A 15,283-nucleotide genomic window follows, 5' to 3' on the forward strand; every position below is an offset into this window, starting at 1 on the left:
TTTTTTTTGAGATGGAGTGTAGCTCTGTCACCAGGCTGGAGCGCAGTGGCGCGATCTCGGCTCACTGCAACCTCCGACTCCCTGGTTAAAGCGATTCTCCGTCAGCCTCCCAAGTAGCTGGAAGTACAGGCACGCGCCACCACGCCCAGCTAATTTTTGTATTTTTAGTAGAGACGGGGTTTCACCATGTTGGCCAGGATGGTCTCCATCTCCTGACCTCGTGATCCGCCCACCTCGGCCTCCCAAAGTGCTGGGATTACAGGGGTGAGCCACCGCCCCCGACCAAAACTCCTATTTTGAAGAAGCATTTACTTCAAGTTCTGCAATTCCTTCAGGCTCAGCTTCAGTTTCCTTTTGTTAAAGTAAAATTACATCGAACACTTACTATTAAAAACAAAACAAAAAAAAGCAGATCTATTGAATCATAACGTCCTGGGGCGAGCCTGATCGTGAATTTTTTAAAAAATACATGTGATTCTGAAGCACTGATTTAAATAATGACCTTTCAATAAGCGGTGGGTTCCGTTCATGGGAGAGTAAATAGGAAACTGCGTGAGTGGCAGGGGCAACAAGCTGGAAGAGCTGCGGGACATTCCCACTCTCTCTGGTGTAGTCTCGGCTCACCGAGGCGCGAAGGGAGTAGAAATGCCTGAGGATAAAAGTGTATACGTGCGAGTCTGAGATGATGGAATTGCCGCTGAAACTTCGTCCCTTTCTCTGCCCTCAGCAACGTTACTGGGGGTCGGGGAGCGCGTGGGGTGCGGGAGAAGACAGACAAGTTAGAATAGGGAGAGCGGCTCTCTGGCGGGTATCTTACAACGGGCTGGACTGAGCATGGCCGGACTGCCTCTCGGTCCCCCGAGGAAGCCCGTCTGCTGCTGGGGAAAGCTGTGCCTCCGTGGCGGTGGCTGTCTCAGCCCGCAGTGGAGACGCTTCCAGCTTAGCCCCGACAACCCCTTTACGCCTAGGCACGCTCTTTCACAAAGCTAGGGGCTGTGAACTCTGCCAAGGTTCCCAGGTCCATCGCAGTTACCACAGCACCGTAAAAGCTCTTGAGCCAACTATCAGGCACATCCTGCAAAAGACGAACAGTCTGGACCAGGAAGCGTTTGAAATGCTTCCCTCCTCTCTTTTCACCTTGTATTACGTAACAGTTTCTACCTTAAAAAAGAGGGAGACCAGCGGCTCCGCATTCCGAGTTACTGGGACTTGGAGCAAGGGCCTATTTCAGCGTAGTTTCCGCTTCTTGTCACATGACGGGAGTCAGCGGGCCACTCCTTTCCACCGCGACTCCCCGTGGGTTCGCAGACCGACACGTCACTCCTCGGCCCTCAACCAAACTGCTTGGGGCATGTTCTTTCCGCGCTCTTGACTCCTATGCGCCAACCTATGACAGCTCGGCGGGAGCACGCAGACACGCCTCTAGACTGCTAAGCGATAGCTGTAATGACCAATTAACAACTGGAATCGCGGTTCGGTTTACGCCTCCGAGTTTGACAGACAGTTCCGAAATCCTATCGCTCTCCCGAAGCGTCGAAGTGGCCTAGAGCCAACCAACGGGGGAGCGGTCGGGGAGGTGGACCCGGCTGCTGCCAGGGTTGGGTGCGCCGCTGAACGGATGGCCGAGGGGGCCCTGCGGATCGCTTAGGAAAGCCGGCCAGGTGAGAAGGCCATAGAACGTAACTTGAAAATCAGCGGCAGGTGCAGTCCATGGCGTTGGTGGGGCTGAACGAAGTGTGCAGGGGGCAAAAGTGGGGATGGAGAGCAGAGCTTAGGGCCTTGCAGAGGAGGGAGCGTGGGGCGTGGTGTGGGGGCTTCCTGGATGGAAGGATGTGAAGGTCTGGGGAGGGAGGTAAGGTGGATCTTGGGGACAGAGCGTGGGAAAGACTGGGTCATGGGACTAGTTATGGAGGGGAGGGCGCGTAGGATGCTGGGGTGATGAGGGTCCCGCGCTGGGGGGTATCAGAGGTGGTCAGTTCTTTGAGGGCGGGAAGAAGAGGGAGGTGGGACCCGCTGGAGAGACCAGGAGGGAGAAGAGAGTAAAAGATTGTGAGAGGGTGTGGAAACGTGTGTAGGAAAACGGGGCTGGGGAAACTGCAGTCTGGGAAACTACAGCTAGGGTGGCAGGAGATGCCACAGTTTGCAGGGCACAGTTGAGGAGAGCAGATTGTTAAGTGTTTTAAGAAAGGTGTCTTTGCTCTTATTTGCTTGGCCGTGTGCGAAAGTGACCAAAGAGCACGAGATGAAATCTCCCTTACGGCCCTGCCCTAAATGACTAGCTCCTTTACTCAGTTTTCAAGTAGAGGTCCTAGCAGTCTCATTTTGGTGTGTGGCTCATATCAACACAGTGGTGTTAAGTTTGTTCCTATTTCAGGCATTCCAGAAAACAGCTGCAAACCCTGAGAGATATGGCTCGATTGTTGACCTCCTGGAGTAGTTAGGCCTTTATTTTTAGTTGCAAAATAAGGTTTCCCTTTGGGACTATACTTAAACACATTTCTAAAACTGCTCTTCTGGGACAGTTAATTATGGAAAACATGCTTGACTTATCGATGTTGGCGCCAGCATTCTATATGCCTTCCACCTAGTCCAGTATGTGTTTTTTTTTTCTCCTTTATTCCAATAATAGTGGGAAAAAAGATTCGTGGGGGAGGATAGACAAAGGTTTGTTAACAGATATACAAGTACAACTAGATAGGAGGAATAAATTCTAGTGTTCTATAGGATAACTATGATTAGGAGTATAATTAACAAAAATATACAATTTATTGTATATTTTCAGATAGCTAGAAGAGTGGATTTTGAATATTCCTAAGACAAAAAAATAAATGTTTGAGGTGATGAATCTACTAATTATCCTGACTTGATATTACACTTTATATACATGTACAAAAATGTCACACTGTACTCCATAAATAGGTACAATTACGTGTCAATCAAAAATAATAAAAGCAAAAAGTCTTGAATGATATCCTTTGTTATAATCGTTATAACTTAGCCCTTGATCACATTGTAATTTAAGAAGGTAGGGCCGGGTGTGGTAGCTCACGCCTGTAATCCCAGCACTTCGGGAGGCTGAGGTGGGCGGATCACAAGGTCAAGAGATCCAGACTACCCTGGCCAACATGGTGAAACTCCCTCTCTACTAAAAATACAAAAATTAGCTGGCCATGGTGGCGCACCTATAGTCCCAGCTACTCAGGAGGCGGAGGCAGGAGAATCACTTGAACCCAGGAGGCAGAGGTTGCAGTGAGCCAAGATGGCACCACTGCACTCTAGCCTGGTGACAGAGCGAGACTCCATCTCAAAAAAGAAAAAAAGAAAAAAGGTAGTACTGTCTGGTACTATCTTATACAAGAATAACTAACCTATGGTAGATTAATGCTATATTACTATATAAATAATTCTTATCTGTCATGTGATTTCCATTTTGAACTGTCTGCAGATAGTGTCCCTCAACATTTTAATCTACTTTGTTTAGCCCCCGACTCTTCTGCTTCAGTAGGAAAAATTCATTTTCTTTCCCTCTAGATTATCATCTGATGCCATCAAACTGTCTCTGTGTAATTTAATCAGTCTCTGAAATCAGCATTGTCAGTTAGAGATGCCTTGAGACAGATGATTGGAAGCGGGTATTGATCTGAGCAGCTGTTACAGTCTGATATGTGGGATTGAGAGCACAGTGGGTCTGTTTGTGTACCTCCTCCTCTTCTTGAGTGCATGATTGTACCTGCCTTAGTTATCAGTTATGCTCTTAGTTGACCCGACAGCCCCACTGGGATTTAGAAAAGAAAAAAGTTTATAGCCATTCAGTTGAAGTTTAAATTTAGGGCTCGAAATTGTGTTGATTCAGTTGTGACCTCTATTTTCCTCTTACTGCTTTCACTTTTTTTTTTTTTCCTTTTCCTTTTAAAGAGAGGTCTGGCTCTGTTGTCCAGGCTGGAGTGCAGTGGTATGATCCTAGCTCACTGCAACCTCCAACTCCTGCCTCCGTCTCCTGAGTAGCTGGGACTGCAGGTGCAGACCACCAAGCCTGCATAATTTTAAACAATTTTTTGTGAAGATGGAGTTTCACTGTATTGCTCAGATTGGTCTTGAACTCCTGGCTTCAAGTGATCCTCCCTCCTTAGCCTCGGAAATTGCTGGGGCTTGCACTTCTGGTCTCAATGTTTATTTCCTGCTTTTTTCCCCCCCATACAGTCCTGCCTTTTCCTGAGTGCTCTCTTTCGCCATTTTATTATTTTTCAGTATTTCCAATCTTTCCTATTTATTTTTTCATCTCTTCCTTGTACTATACTATTGCTAATTGTGCTTATGTACTTGTTAGCTGTGAAGGAGTTAGCTGTGAAGGAGTGGGAAATAGAATTATGGATGGTTTATTCTGACCACTCCATTTTAGTCTTGACACATAGACCTGACTTGTGCCTACTTCCTTGCAAGTTGATCATACTTTAGGCCTGGCTTGGATATTAGTACTAGCTTTGACCCTCTGTGGTGTTTTTGCTAGCTTCTATGTCCTTTATGATTCCCTCTCATCATAAAATATGAAAATCTAGTAAATTGAAGGTGTTCAATATCTTGTGGTCTTGACTTTTTCATTTTAGCTGATCGTCGTGTGTGGCCACCCATTCATGTCAAGATGACTAAATTCGGATTTTTGCGACTGTCCTATGAGAAGCAGGACACACTTCTGAAGCTTCTCATTCTGTCAATGGCTGCTGTATTATGTGAGTGTGCATGTGAACCTCTCTTTCTTTGGGAATAGAAAGAGGAAAGTCTAGAAAAAAATTGAAAATCGCTATCTTAAAATGCCTTGTTCTTTTTAGCAGATTGTTATGTTTTTCCATTCCTCATCAGTATAATTTAATGAAGGCAAAATAAAAGGAATATAAAAGTCAGGACTGTGGGCCACGCACGGTGGCACATGCTTGTAATCCCAGCACTTTGGGAGGCTGGGGTGGGTGGGTCACTTGAGGCTGGGAATTTGAGACCAGCCTGGCCAACATGATGAAACCCTCTCTACTAAAAATACAAAAACTAGTTGAGTGTGGTGGTGGATGCCTGTAATCCCAGCTACTTGGGAGGCTGAGGCACGAGAATCACTCGAACCTGGGAGGCAGAGGTTGCAGTAAGCCGAGATTGCACCACTGCACTCTAGCCTGGGCAACAGAGCGAGACTCTGTCTCAAAAAAAAAAAAAAAAAGAGTCAGGGCTATGATCATCTGTGAAAGAATGGGAAGCATGCTGTGCCAGTTCTGTTTTCTCATAGGGCAGAAAGTGATATTGGGGACCCGTGGATAACTGATTTTTGTAAAAGACAATTATCTTCAATTTCGGTGCCTCCTGTCATATTTTTGAAAGTCTCTTGAGCGTTCACTCTGTATTTTAGGTTTTCTGGCTCTTCATGAGTCCTAGGTATAATTTTGCTTGCCATACCTATTACTCTGCTCCAAGGTTAAGGTTAGTTATATGTGTATGGTGGGGGAGTCAACGTGTATAAAAGATGACCATGTAAGTTGGGTTTGGTATTAGTAGGTGAATGTAATGTTATAGGCTTTTATGATTAGTTAACTGTGACCTATGAAAGTGGAAAATGTAGATGCCGTTGTCAGGGGAAAGTTAACTTCTCTTGTTTCCTTTATGTGGGGAGAGATGGAATAAAGACTTTATTCAGGGATTATTTTGTATTTTCTGTGACCTCTCTACTGGATAATACTGTCTTCATTATAATACTATATCTGCTGTTCTTTCATGGCACATTACCAGTAACATATTAACTCTGGTTTTTGCAGCTTTCTCCACTCGTCTCTTTGCTGTCCTGAGATTTGAAAGTGTTATCCATGAGTTTGATCCGTGAGTACCTTTGCTTGATCTGGTATTATTTACTTTGGGAGGCATTCAGGTTCATGGGTTTTAGATTCAAATTTTAGTCAGCCCTCAGTGATAGAGATGTGCTTTCAGTACATTTAAGGGGAAAAAAAAAAGCTTAAACTCTTCCAAAGGATATAATTATCTCCTTTTAAAACATATATGTTGGAGTCCAGGCACAGTGGCTCACACCTGTAATCCCAGCACTTTGGGAGGCGGAGGTGGAGGGATCACTTGAGCTTAGGAGTTCGAGACCAGCCTGGGCAACATGGTGAAACCCCATCTCTACAAGAAAAAAAAAAAAAAGTATATGTTGGAATTGACCAAGTAAGTCTCTGAAACTCAAAAAATGTGAGAGGCATTGCTAGTATGTCTGCCTATCACTTAAGATCTGGCTAGGCTAAGAGAATTCTGGCTGCTCAGTTTGGTAAAAGTTTGTGATGCAGACTGAAGGAAAGGGTCCTGGTGTGTATTCCAGGCTCAGAAGAGAATCACAAATGATGTACTTGAGATTCATGACATTTTGCTGTTTGTTTGTTTGTTTAGCAATTTATGTAATAGAAATTAGGCTTCTTAGTTAAATTCTAGGGCAATGAAAAAAACAAAGTTATCAGTTTGATTAGGAATTTTGTTCATTAGATGAAAAAGATATGGTGGAAGTTCTTAGTGGTATTAACAACTAGCATTTACTAAGCATTCATTTTGTTCCAAGCACTAATTTACAGATTATCTGTAAATCCTTTCAGCAACCCTTTGAGATGTAGGTACTATTATTCCCTTCTTAGAAATGAGGAGACTCCACTGGGCATGGTGGCTCATGCCTGTAATCCCAGCACTGTGGGAGGCCGAGGCGGGTGGATCATGAGGTCAGGAGTTCGAGACCAGCCTGGCCAACATAGTAAAACCCCATCTCTACTAAAAATAGAAAAATTAGCTGGGCGTGGTGGCATGTGCCTGTAATCCCAGCTACTGTGGAGACTGAGGCAGGAGAATCGCTTGAACCCAGGAGGTGGAGGCTGCAGTGAGCCGAGATCGTGCCAGTGTACTCCAGCCTGGGCTACAGAGCAAGGCTCCATCGCCAAAAAAAGAAAAAAGAAATGAGGAGACTCCGGCTGGAGTGGTCATCTAAGGTTGCATATTCAGTACATGGAGGAACCATGATTTGGATGTTGGTGTGTCTGACTCGAGACTGGAATCACTGTGTTCTATTGCCTTATAACAAATTTGGAGGGCCAAAATTTTAGGTTCTTGAAATATTATTGATATCTTAAAAATAGTATATTTAATCTTGTGGAGTATTGATTGAAAATGCCTGCATCTGTTTGCAAATTTATAATTTTGTTTTGTGTAGATACTTGAAAGCATTTTGGAGGCATTACAGTATTCTGTTTGGGGCCTCCCACATTGAGTTTATATTTTCCTCATGAATGAGGAAACATGTCCTTTTGTTTTTTCTTTTTTTTGTTTGAGATTGGGTCTGACTCTGTCACCCAAGCTGAAGTGCAGTGGTGTGATCACGGCCTACTGCAGCCTTGACTTCTGGGGCCCAAGTGAGCCTGCCACCTCAGCTTCCCAAGTAGTTGGGACCACAAGCATGTGCCACCATGCCTAGCTAATTTAAAAAAGAATGTTTGTAGAGATGGAGTCTCACTATGTTGCCCAGACTGGTCTCAAACTCCTGGACTCAAGCAATCCTCCCTCCGTGGCCTCCCAAAGTACTGGGATTACTGGCATGGGCCTCCATGCCCAGCCTCCTTTTGTTTCTTGATCCCAATCTGTTAGGCTTCTTCCTCAGACCTCTGAATGAGCAAATATTGATGTTGGCTAAGCAAGAGCATCTGCTTTGTTGTCAAGAGCTGTTAGGACTATAAGGGACTTGACGCTTCCTTTTGCAGAGGAGGAAACTGATTCCCAGAGTGGTGAATGCAGTCCAGATCTATTCCTACTAACGTACACTTCCTCTCTCACTCTGCCTCTCCTACTGGTAGGTAAAGGACACAATTCTGACACATATTGATGTCTGCAACCCTCATCTCTCCTGTTTCTGACAGTCACCAAAACAATGCCAGTGACAAACAGAAGGATAGAGATTTCTGCCATCTCTTGCTTCTGTTTACTTCAGCTTTCAAAACTTGACGGACCAAGGAGGAAATAGGGTTAGAGAGGTGGGCAGAGAGAATGGTTAATCATGATTAGCCAAACTAATTAAACTATCTCTAGTTTGAGACTCTTTTTGTTTATTTTTGTCTGTCTTCCTTTTTTTTTTTGGAAACAGGGTCTTGCTGTGTCACCCAGGCTGAAGTTCAGTGGCTCAGTTATGGCTCATGCAGCCTCAACTTCCTGGGCTCAAGTGATCCTCCTGCCTCAGCCTCCCGAGTAACTGGGACTACAGGCACGCACCACCACACCTGGCTCATTTTTGTATTTTTTGTAGATTGGGTCTTGTCGTGTTACACAGGCTGGTCTCAAACTTATGTGCTCAAGCGATCCACCCACCTCTGCCTCCCAAAGTGCTGGGATAACAGGCATGAACTACTACGTCGGCCTCTAATTTATTTTTATTTATTATTATTAATTTTTTTTGAGATGGAGTTTTGCTCTTGTTGCCCAGGCTGGAGTGCAACGGCGTGATCTCAGCTCACCGCAACCTCTGCCTCCCAGGTTCAAGCAATTCTCCTGCCTCAGCCTCCTGAGTAGCTGGGATTACAAGCATGCGCCACCACATCTGGCTAATTTTGTATTTTTAGTAGAGACGGGGTTTCTCCATGTTGGTCAGGCTGGTCTCGAACTCCCGACCTCAGGTGATCCACCCACGTCGGCCTCCCAAAGTGCTGGGATTACAGGAGTGAGCCACTGCGCCTGGCCTTATTATTATTGTTATTATTATTATTATTAATTTTATTTTTTGAGACAGAGTGTTGCTCTGTCACCAGGCTGGAGTGCAGTGGCATGATCAGGGCTTACTGAAGCTTCAACCTGCCTGGGCTCAGGTGATCCTCTTATTTCAGCCTCCCGAGTAGCTGGGACTACAGGCATATACCAGTAAGTCCTGCTGATTTTTGTATTTTTTTAGAAACAGGGTCTTGCTGTGTTGCCCAGGCTGATCTTAAACTCCTGAGCTCAAGTGATCCACCTGCCTTGGCCTACCAAAGTACTGGGATTACAGGTGTTAGCTACCTCACCCAGCCTTATTTCTTTTTAAATGAGAAACTTAAGAGAAGGACTTATATATTTTGGGCCTAAAGAACTATCTTTCCATTTATAGCTCTTAAGCATTTTATATCAAATATTTTTCATGTTGTCTATGTATCTGTGTATCTTTCTATATTTTTTTGAGACAAGGTCTTGCTGTGTTGCCCTGTCTGGAGCACAGTATTGCCATCATGGCTCACTGCAGCCTTGACCTCCTGGGCACAAGCAGTCATCCCACTTCAACCTCCTGAGTAGCTGGGACTATAGGTGTGTGCCACCATGCCTGGCTAATTTTTAAAAAATTTTTTGTAGAGATGGGGTCTCACTGTGTTGCCCAGGCTGGTCTTGAACTCCTGGGCTTAAGCAGTCCTCTCGCCTCAGTCTTCCAAAGTGCTGGGCTTACGGGCATGAGCTGCCATGCCCAGCTGTAATCTATTTTTATGCTACTCTGTAGGTGACATAAGAAGCATTTTAGGTAACTGCATGAGCAGACCTTGTTAAAAGCTTAAACACTGATTAAGAAAATTGTATTATGAAGTAGGTTAAAGTTTTTTCATCCTGCATATGATGGTATACCAACATCTTTAAAGATTCTCATCACTCGAAATTATTCATGTATCTTTGTGTGCAGTATAGATTTTTAAAAATATGTTCCTGTCACTTGAAAGCCAGAATCTGGCCAGGCGTAGTGGCTCACGCCTGTAATCCCAGCATTTTGGGAGGCCGGGGCAGGTGGATCACCTGAGGTCAGGAGTTTGAGACCAGCCTGGCCAATATGGTGAAACCCCATCTCTACTAAAAATACAAAAATTAGCTGGGCGTTATGGCGAGCGCCTGTAATGCCAGTTACTTTCAGGAGGCTGAGGCAGGAGAATGGCTTGAACTCTGGAGGCCAAGGTTGCAGTGAGCCGAGATTGCGCCATTGTGCTCCAGCCTGGGCAACAAGAGCAAAACTCCGTCTCAAAAAAAAGAATAAGAAAGCCAAAATCTATTAGTGCCTACATCTCAGTGGCTTTGTCTTCATGGTGCTTGAATTCTCTGGGCTTAATGCCTACCACATGTCAGCTTGATGAAGTATCCCATTTGATTGCTTTGTTATAATGTTAGGTTCCAGTTTCATTTCCCCCTTTTTTTTTTTTCTGAGACGGAGTCTTGCTCTGTTGCCCAGGCTAGAGTGCAGTGGCGAGCTCGGCTCACTGCAACCTCCACCTCTCAGGTTCTAGTGATTCTCCTGCCTCAGCCTCCTGAGTAGCTGGGATTACAGGCACATGCCACCACGCCCAGCTAATTTTTGTATTTTTAATAGAGACGGAGTTTCACCATGTTTGTCAGGCTGGTCTCGAACTCCTGACCTTGTGATCCACCTGCCTCGGCCTCCCAAAGTGCTGGGATTACAGGTGTGAGCCACTGCACCTGGCTCATTTCCTTATGAGAGAAGCAGTGCTTTAGTTGAGACAAGCATGGAAATAGAAATGAACAGACTTATGGTGGTATAAAATGATTTTCATGGCATAATTTTGATGCTAAACTGGTTTTCACTGAGTAATGCTGAATTTCTCAATGGTGTATCCTGAGGAGCAAAATTCACCACAAATTCACAATAAAGTTTATTTCTTGCTATAGGTACTTTAATTATCGGACTACGAGGTTCCTGGCTGAGGAGGGGTTTTATAAATTCCATAACTGGTTTGATGACCGAGCCTGGTACCCTTTGGGACGAATCATTGGAGGAACAATTTACCCAGGTCAGGAGAACAGATATGTTTTTTAAAAAAAAACCAAAAAACAAAACCAGAAATATTTGTATGGTAGAGAACCAGTTTCTTTTATTTCTAATAGCTTTGTCTTGTGACACTTGTAATTTCATCCTGATTACAGGTTCCTAAAAGTGCATCTTATATAGACAGGAGTACGTTTGTAGTAGAGTGGAGATGGGTGGTTTTTATACATTCTAGACTTCGGATTGAATCCTTATGAGAGAAATTTATAGGCTTACTGCAGTTGTAGTCACTTTATTGTATCTGGGATTTTCCCTTTCTTTTTCCCTTAAGTTCTGGTAAGACAACCTAATGGAGTTTCTTCTTCCTGTTACAGGTTTAATGATCACCTCTGCTGCAATCTACCATGTACTCCATTTTTTCCACATCACCATCGACATTCGGAATGTCTGTGTGTTCCTGGCCCCTCTCTTCTCCTCCTTCACCACCATCGTCACGTACCACCTTACCAAAGAGCTCAAGGTGAAGGATTTGGGGTGACAGGAGGCTTGGGAATGAATGTTATTGAGCCTCTCTAATAGATGCTGGAGGGTGGGGGACAGAGCCTTAGAAAGGTGGGGAGCCAGAGGGTAAAGACAGCTTTTACTGGGCCAAATTAATTGGGTTCACCCCAACCCCTTTCTGGAATATGTTTTTTTTTTTAATCATTAGCAACTGTCCTCATGAGAGTACAGTTGAAAGTGAAACGGAAATTGCTACATAAAGAAGAAAACACTTAAAATGCAAAATGTGAGGTTTAGATTTTGAAGTCCTCACAATGTAAGGGAGAGGAAAAAAAACCAACATGAAACATTCCAAAATGGTTAGTTTTTCCTATCAGGAATGTACTCGGCAATTATTTGTTGATTAAAAAGAAAAATTATTTTAAAATTCTTAAGCCACTTGGCTTCCTTAGTAGACTCCATAGTGCTGACTCTCTTTTTCCAGGTTTCAGCATTGCTGACCTTGGCTCCCTGGGTGCTATTCTTAGTTTGTGCTGTGGTATTAGAGAGACACCTGAGAGGTGATAAACTACTAGGGGGTTTGGGAAGCCTGAATTTAGTTTGGAAAACTTTTCCATCCTTCTCCTTACTGCCCTTTCCCAAATTTGACTCTTTAAACAGACAAGTCTTTATTTTTTGGAATGTGGCTTATATCTGTTGTTCCTTTCTCCCAAGCTCAAAGGGTACCTGGTGATATTTAAGCTTTATTGCCTAAGCTCCTGGCATTTTCCGTTTAGGTAGATTATCACTTACCTTTGTTGGCTTTTTAACCGAAATAGTAATTTTCTTCCTTTGATTGTCCTTGCATGGCTTTTAGAGGTGTGACTGGTGTTCCAATGATGTACAGATATTGTTAGGGTTAGAGACTTACAAGCTTGGGGAGATTGGTAGCCAAACAGCCCATTCTGGGACGATATTGATGTTTGACATCTCACTTGATTTGTCTGTCTTCAGCATATGTGTTCTCAGTGTTAGGTTTGGTGTCATCATGGGGAATTGGTCATGAAGTTTTTAGTTTTCTTGTGCTGTGAGCATTTCTAGCATTTCTGACATCTCACATCTACCTTCGAAATTGTTGGACTGTTTTCTGGGTCCATTATAAACAGAATGGACTAGTGGATCCTCTATTTCTCAGCATTGTATTGGTGTTAATGTCTTATTACCCTTTTTTTCTTACAGGATGCAGGGGCTGGGCTTCTTGCTGCTGCTATGATTGCTGTAGTTCCTGGATATATCTCCCGATCTGTTGCTGGCTCCTATGATAATGAAGGTAAGACTTTTAAAATGCTGAAGAAGATCTTCGCACCTGATTATCCAACAGAGCTTCATAAAGTGCAATCTGTGGTTTAGCAATAATAAAAGTGGTAACTGAGTGAGAAGATTAGAAATGGGCAGGAACGGATCTTGGACAAGTTCATGTTCTCTTCCCATCATCCTTTCCAGAAAGGTAGTTGGTAACTTTTCTTACAAGTCTTTGGTTCATCTCTGCACTCATAAGATAGTTAACTGTTGTTTTAACATTATAATCATTTGCTTTATTTTCCTACATAAAGGGAATAGATGTCCTTAAAATTTTAATGACTTATTGACATTTTCAATTCAACATACGTTTGTTGAATGTTATTGGGAAAACATAGTATTAAGTGTTAGATAGATAATGAATGAGATTATTTTGTGCATAATTATAAGAAATTAAAGAGATAGATAATGAATAAGGTTATATTGGCCCATAATGTATTAAGGAAGATTAAAATGGACATGTAAATATAACTCCAGTGACAGGAGATGGTACTATGTGCCATGATAGAAATTTGAACAGAGTATTTCAGGAATGTAGTGAGAGATTAATTCAGATTTGGGGCTGAACTTGGTGGCTCACGCCCTGTTATCCAGTACTTTCGGAGGCTGAGGTGGGTGGATCATTTGAGCTCAGGAGTTTGAGACCAGCCTGGGCAACCCTGTCACTATAAGAAATTAGCTGGGCATGGTAGTATGCGTCTGTAGTCCCAGCTACTCTGGAGACTGAAGTGGGAGGATCGCTTGAGCCTGGGAGGTTGAGGCTGCAGTGAGCTGTGATTGCCACTGCACTTCAGCCTGGTAATAGAGCAAGCCCCGTTTTTTTGTCTTTTTGTTTTTTTAATGAAAAAAAACAAAAGCAGATTCGGGAATCAAGGGAGGCTTTTTGGAAGTGGTTGAGGTTCAACTGGGTCCTGAAGTTGGAACTTCATTAGGCAGATATCAAGGAAAGGGGCAGTTGGGGCATGAGTATTAGTTTATGTTAAGACGTAGAGGCAGGATGATGAATGATAATATAGGATGTCTTTAGAACTATAAGCAGTATGTTTAGTGCTTGGAAAGAATGATAATAATGGCCAATATTTACTTAATGTTTATTATATGCCAGGTACTCTTCTAAGTGCTTTACAGGCATTAATTATATTTGTTTTCAGAACGCTTTTATGAAGTAGATACTATTACTTCTTTTTACATGAAACTGAAACAAAAGGAGGTAAATAATTTGCCAAAATTCCACTATTACTTGGTAGTAGATGCAGGCAGTCTGTTCCAGAACAGTATTCTTAATCACTATACTAGCCTGGCCTCTTGTTGAATTTTGATGTGTCCTTTCTGCAGGGATTGCCATCTTTTGCATGCTACTCACCTACTACATGTGGATCAAGGCAGTAAAGACTGGTTCCATCTGTTGGGCAGCTAAGTGTGCCCTTGCTTATTTCTACATGGTAACTTTTTCTACATGTTTTTAATTTTTAAAGTTCTCTAAATGCTGTATTTCCTATTGGTACTTATTGTTTGACCAACTTTCTTTTCTGGTAGGTTCCCCTAAACTTTTTCTTTTCCAATATATTTTTTCTGTTCATACTTACGTATATGTGTAGACTTCCTTAATTGCTTCTACTTGCTCGCATATCCCTAAATCCTCTGTATGACCTTACGGTAGATTGCATTTAGATTCATTCTGAGGCTTGGGTCCCTCTCGTTATATGATCATGACATCAGCAACCACGAGGGAGCAGGGGATTGAGTTATAGTGATGGATTTGAACTTGATTTTATATTTTCTTTTTTAAATTTTATTTTATTTTATATAACCTGTACATGTAAGGACTTGATTTTCCTCTTTAAAAATATCAGTTATTTGAACTCTTTAAGCCATTTGGCATAAATAAAGTTATAGTTACTATAAGTGTTCTTTAGAAAGTCACAGGTGATATCCTACAATATAGTGGTGGTGGTCTGAGGAGGCGTACTCAGAGGAACTGTTTTTTTCTATTCCATCATAGGTCTCGTCTTGGGGAGGTTATGTGTTCCTGATCAACTTGATTCCTCTCCATGTCCTGGTACTGATGCTCACAGGCCGTTTCTCCCACCGGATCTACGTGGCCTACTGTACTGTTTACTGCCTGGGCACTATCCTTTCTATGCAGATCTCCTTTGTGGGTTTCCAGGTGAGCCCTTGACTGAGTAGGGTTTTCAGCTTCTACTTTTTCTATGTAGCCCCAAATAGACTGATTTATCTTAGATCTGTGAAGAAGAGTATGACTTACTCACAGCTTTTATACTGAACTACTTGCAACAGAGTTATTGGTCATTAAAGTTTACCTCCAGGAGTGTGCTAATATTTGCTCCGTGGAGTTTGAATTTCATGGCTCTTACTTTGGCTTTAAGTTTGTGGGAAGGGGAGGGATATTTAGTTGAGTAGAGTTTAGATGAGTGATCAAAGTTAAAATTTCCAGTCCTTTTAATGCAGATGGCCCCATGTAGTAGCAGAGAATCCTGATCTTAATGGTATCTAATTGTAAGTGCTTCAGGAACGAAAGCACAAACCTTTAACCACATTGCTCCATAGGGTTAACAGACAACTGCTAAATCAGAGAATAACGTGGCATGTTTGATTTCTTTTGTGAAATTATCATGAAAGTGCAAACCTTATTTAGAGGTCAAC

At 43.0% G+C, this 15,283-nt stretch overlaps 1 protein-coding gene and 1 long non-coding RNA gene across 2 annotated transcripts in view; one reads left to right on the forward strand and one right to left on the reverse strand.

Annotated features, from left to right (window-relative positions):
* Window positions 1–1,311, reverse strand: part of LOC108542334 (uncharacterized) — a 26,142-nt gene extending 24,831 nt beyond the window's left edge. The window contains exon 1 of the long non-coding RNA XR_001889241.1: window positions 1,162–1,311. This is a non-coding gene — a long non-coding RNA (uncharacterized LOC108542334). The remainder of the gene's footprint in view (window positions 1–1,161) is intronic.
* A 228-nt stretch (window positions 1,312–1,539) lies between these two features.
* STT3A (STT3 oligosaccharyltransferase complex catalytic subunit A) overlaps window positions 1,540–15,283 on the forward strand; it is a 28,652-nt gene continuing 14,908 nt past the window's right edge. The window contains exons 1-8 of the mRNA XM_017892304.1: window positions 1,540–1,661; window positions 4,605–4,727; window positions 5,793–5,853; window positions 10,684–10,805; window positions 11,155–11,300; window positions 12,500–12,590; window positions 13,955–14,061; window positions 14,622–14,786. Coding sequence (XP_017747793.1) covers window positions 4,640–4,727; window positions 5,793–5,853; window positions 10,684–10,805; window positions 11,155–11,300; window positions 12,500–12,590; window positions 13,955–14,061; window positions 14,622–14,786 — 780 coding nt within the window. The 5' untranslated portion in view covers window positions 1,540–1,661; window positions 4,605–4,639. The remainder of the gene's footprint in view (window positions 1,662–4,604; window positions 4,728–5,792; window positions 5,854–10,683; window positions 10,806–11,154; window positions 11,301–12,499; window positions 12,591–13,954; window positions 14,062–14,621; window positions 14,787–15,283) is intronic.

Source organism: Rhinopithecus bieti, unplaced genomic scaffold, assembly GCF_001698545.2.
Source record: "Rhinopithecus bieti isolate Rb0 unplaced genomic scaffold, ASM169854v2 scaffold_20150, whole genome shotgun sequence".
Lineage (NCBI taxonomy): Eukaryota > Metazoa > Chordata > Mammalia > Primates > Cercopithecidae > Rhinopithecus > Rhinopithecus bieti.